At 28.2% G+C, this 4,928-nt stretch overlaps 1 protein-coding gene across 1 annotated transcript; it reads left to right on the top strand.

Moving 5' to 3' along the window:
* Positions 1-652: 652 nt before the first annotated feature.
* On the top strand, positions 653-4,308 carry LOC105626896 (cytosolic Fe-S cluster assembly factor NUBP2 homolog). The gene is made up of 5 exons (XM_012208187.1): positions 653-763; positions 1,833-1,921; positions 2,146-2,367; positions 2,947-3,100; positions 4,102-4,308. The coding sequence occupies exons 1-5, from the start codon at positions 653-655 to the stop codon at positions 4,306-4,308; spliced, it is 783 nt and encodes a 260-aa protein (XP_012063577.1).
* Positions 4,309-4,928: the final 620 nt, after the last annotated feature.

Genomic DNA, 4,928 nt, shown 5'->3' with positions numbered 1-4,928 from the left:
AGAGAGAGAGAGAGAGAATGAAAATTCTAGAAATTTTAGAATATTTCAAAAATCACATATAAAAATTCTAAGAAAAGATACTTTCTCAGTATTTCTAAAAAAATATTTCAAAGATCCATTTCATAAAAGTTCTAAGAAAATTTGCACTGAAAAATAAAATAAACAATTTTCATTGTTAAATAAAACTTTGTATAGGTAGTCGAATTTTGCAAAAATCCAATTAAATTTCATATAAATCTTGTTAAAAATTGCAGTTACTCGATAATAAATTAAATCTTTTCAAGAATTGAAATATTTCCTCATGACTTGCAATAATACCTAGTTGCACAATTTGACGATAAATCAGGTAAATAACGCTGACTAGCGCTGATCGCTGTATGTTATGTATATACCGTCGCTTGAAATATCACATTGAGGTTATGCTTATAATCCGATGCGAAATATAATACAATAACGCTAGAATTGTTAGTCGTTTAAGTTTTACTCTCTACGCATGATCAAGCGTGATATCGTCGGTTATATGAAAATTCGACGTGACCTCGTTTATACTTTTTTGTTGCTCAACAACTGTCGTAATCATTCCGTGATCGCGTACGTGTCATCCATTTCCAATTTGATTTCTCGTCGTCAATCAATTACTAATTTTTCCACAATGCTAGAGGGAGTGAAGCACGTGCTGTTAGTACTTTCAGGAAAAGGTGGTGTTGGCAAATCGACGATCAGCACTCAGCTGGCTCTTGCATTGAAGGAATCAGGCTTTCGAGTGAGTGTGTCCGAGTCTCTCCACAAGTTCCAAAAGTTCTGAAAGAATAGATGATTCTACAATGAGTCAGTAGTCCTAAGTTTTATCAGTGAATCGGTGAAGTTGGCCAACAGCCAACTTGTACAACTAAAACTATCGATTTTTTTAAGACTGATCAAATTCGACTTTATTCCTTCCCATTAGAGAATCGAGCTAATTCTAAACAACTCGATTCGCTGTATAACAATTAATAGATGCAAAAACTCATAGTTACCTATTTAGGTTAAAACTGGTTGAGACTTGAGATTTCTGATTACCGATTCATTGTAGAATTAAAACATTTACTCTAATGAAAATTTTTCTCATAATTTTTTATATAATTCTTCAGAATTTTTTGTAAAAAGATTTCTGATTTTTTTTAGAATTTTGAATATTTTTATAATTTTTTAGAAAATTTTTCAGATTCTTTATATAAATTAGAATGTTTTTTCTAAGTATTAAGAAAGTTGATCTTTTCTGGAATTCTTTACATATGTGAATTTTGAAATATTCAAAACTTTTTCCATTTCATAATTTCTGACAAAATCCTATAAAATTTAAAAAAGTTTAATATACTTTTTCAGAAATTATATAATACAAAATTTTAGAATTTTTAGAATATTCCAAAATTCATATAATGAAAAATTCTAAAAAAGCCATAAAACCATTTGCTCAATATTTCTTAAATATTCCAATTTATATAAAAATTTTCATTTAATAATTATGCTTTCAAGTAATATATCTTTAAAATAATTTTATAACTCTCTTCTACATTATTATTAATGCAACAAACAAGTAAATAAATTACAATGAACCAGTTTTCCAATTTATACTTTTTGTAATACAATTTAACTTATATAGAAATTAATTGATTAATTAAAACCAAATCCACCTTAAAAAATTATATTAAAAGTGTAAAGACAAGCACCAAGTATATATTTACAAGTAAAATCATTTTGTAAATGATACGGTATATATTCAAAAATGAAATGGAAAAATCGATTACTTATATCATCATGAAATAATTGAAACAAATTATGAATTATCATAGGTTGGGATTTTGGATATTGATCTCTGTGGTCCCAGTGTACCTTACTTACTGAACTTAGAAGGGAAAGATGTTCACCAGTCTTCTGAAGGGTCTGTCCTTTATTATTTGAGTATTAATTCCTTAATAATTATAATAATCACGGGCTCTATTTTGTAACTTTTAACAATATCGATATCATTATGTGCTGTTGTGCAGTTTTTTTAAAATATATAAAATATCTGCACAATGATACTATAATGATATCGACACTGTTAATTAAGAGTTACAGAATAGGGCAGTAAATATGCTATTAATAAGTCATATGAATCAATAGATGGATACCAGTGTTTGCCGATTCAGAACAGAAGCTATCTGTTATGTCGATTGGTTTTCTCCTGAAAAGTCAGAACGATAGTGTGGTCTGGCGCGGGCCTAAAAAGAATGGTATGATCAAACAGTTTTTATCAGATGTGGTTTGGCGGGATATTGATTATCTGATCATCGACACACCGCCTGGCACTTCTGATGAACACATTACAGTCATGGAGAATTTAAGGTTAATGTTATGTGAATAATATTATCCATGTATAAAATTTATATTTAATAGTAAGTAAAGATCAATTAAAAAAAAGTTCAACATAAATAAGTAAAAAATATTCAGTCAAAGCGAGTTTTAGTGATTAATAATATTTTTATTAAACTGGAAATTGTTAGTGGAACATAGTCCTAAACTAAAGCTGAAGTACGTAATATCACAAATTACATTGATAAGCAATCCAATAATACTGATGTTAATGAGCATCTTTAAAACATATTAAAATACAAAGAATTTATTGCAGAAATAAAAAAATTGAAAGATTCATACAAAAATATTACAAAATATATTGGGAAAACTCTTGCTTTGATCGAATATGGTGCTTCTTTGCTCATTTGTATTTTTTTATTTTATTTTAGCTGGGATAAATTATAATATTTAGGTCTGTTTTTTATTCCTATACTCTCTGAACACATGGTTCAATAAGTTGAAGTAAAACAAATATAAGTTCATCAATTCAGAGAATGAATGTAAGAAGAGAATAAAAAATAGACCTTTTTAACTATATTGTAAGACATTTGTGAACTGAAATTATTACAGAAATGTAAAATGCGATGGTGCAATAATAGTGACCACTCCACAAGCAGTTGCAATAGACGATGTTCTGCGAGAGGTGACATTTTGTAGAAAAACTGGTATTCATATAATCGGCATCATTGAAAATATGAGTGGCTTTGTTTGTCCTTCATGTACAGTAAGTACTATTTTCCATTTATAATTGTAATTAATGTAAATAATTTAATAATAATATAACAAATAATTTAAAAAATATATATTAGGAGTGTGATTTAGTTTTGAAGTTTTACAAGAGATAGTATTAATGTCAATGTTGTCGAAGACATTCCAATCACAGCTATTATTTTTTGCTTTAATATTACTCCTACTCATGATATTTAATCATTTACTAATAACAGACGCAATGAACATCATGTTGATACCATTTTAGACATGAAGCTTCCTAAAGAGAATTTTGACATGCATTGCTTTTGTTTTTAATCAGAAGAAAACGGCGGCTAAAGGTCATAGAAATTTAGGGTTATCATTTGCTCCATTAATTAGGACATGTAAATATTGGTTCTATCGATTCAAAAGTAATTCCAATATTAACAACAAAAGCTGAAAAATGCAGATTTGCAAACATTATTGAAAATTCAGCATCACAATCCACGTCAGAACTTGGCAGAGAATTAAATGTTGACCATATAATAGTTATTAAATGTTTACATGATATGTTGTTTAAATAAATCAATTTTTGAGAAAAAAACCCTAAATCACACTCCTAATAATACAAAAGGGCTACAAGTGAGATGTTTATTGCTTAATAATTATTAAATTTTGTAAACAAAAAATACACAAATGTTTTGACTTTTATCGGATCATTACCAATGTGACAATTTAACTTGATCATATATTCAGTTAACAATTTAAAATAGTCGAGATGTTAAACAATTAAAAAGAAAAAAGACATGGTCTTACAAAATTCATTCGCACTATTATGATATAATATTCCATATTTTATTGATTATTTTAAATTATCACATTGATAATAATCCAATAGGGGTAAAAACGTTTGTGTATTTTTTGTTTATAAAATTTAATCATTATTGAGCAATGAACATCCCGCTTGGATCATAGCTTTTGTGTAATTAATATAATTGTTCAATATAATTTTAATAAATCTTACTTTTTACACAGGAATGCACCAATATATTCTCCTCAGGTGGTGGGATAGCCCTCTCCGAGATGGTGAAGGTTCCATTTCTAGCTAAAGTACCAATAGATCCACAAGTCGGCAAGTTAGCAGACAAGGGACAAAGTGTTTTGGTGACATTACCCGACAGTCAAGTCGCACAGGTGTTTAGAAAATTAGTTGAAGAACTCACCAAGAGTAAGGAAGCTTGAAAACGATATTAGTACTATACATGATTTCCAGCATTACACGTGATATTTGCTCGTGATGCTTTACCATCATCTCTATCCTAGATAAAATTGTACATACAAGTATCTTTATGAGATGTTTTTATACTAGTGTATGAAGTTGTAAAAGAAATAAAAAATGCTATTTCATCATATATAATACTTGCATATATCGAAAGAAAGGAAAGGAGAATCAAAAAGCAAGAAATGAATCTTAATTTATGACAGACATACATTAAGTATTCTATTTTATTTCTTCCCTCAATATTAATTCAATGCAAGTTCAATTTTTAAACCCGTATCAGATTATGCATTGAAAGTTGAAGACCGTGAATTAGAGATCCAATTCCATCAAGTAGAATGAAACGGATTAAAATTATCCGATTGGTTAAATTCTAATGTTCAATTCGCAATTTCCAATGCATAATCTAAGAGCTTTACAAAATGCTTTTTGAACTACTATGGTACTATAGAGACACAGCAGAAACAATACCTAACCAATACTGTCTGTACAATGTATCTTGTACAACGCAAATTCTTTTGCATATAAAATTTCTGCTATTATATATATATATATATATATATATATATATATATATATATAT

Source organism: Atta cephalotes (assembly GCF_000143395.1).
Source record: "Atta cephalotes unplaced genomic scaffold scaffold00007, whole genome shotgun sequence".
Classification (NCBI taxonomy): Eukaryota; Metazoa; Arthropoda; class Insecta; order Hymenoptera; family Formicidae; genus Atta; species Atta cephalotes.
This window is presented reverse-complemented; position numbering and strand designations above follow the sequence as displayed.

Excerpts from the sequence above, each read along its gene's own strand:
- LOC105626896 (XM_012208187.1), top strand. The coding sequence starts at position 653 with ATGCTAGAGGGAGTGAAGCACGTGCTGTTAGTACTTTCAGGAAAAGGT. Across the intron at positions 764-1,832 it reads TGAAGGAATCAGGCTTTCGA|GTTGGGATTTTGGATATTGA; the intron begins GTGAGTGTGTCC and ends GAATTATCATAG. Across the intron at positions 2,368-2,946 it reads ACAGTCATGGAGAATTTAAG|AAATGTAAAATGCGATGGTG; the intron begins GTTAATGTTATG and ends AAATTATTACAG.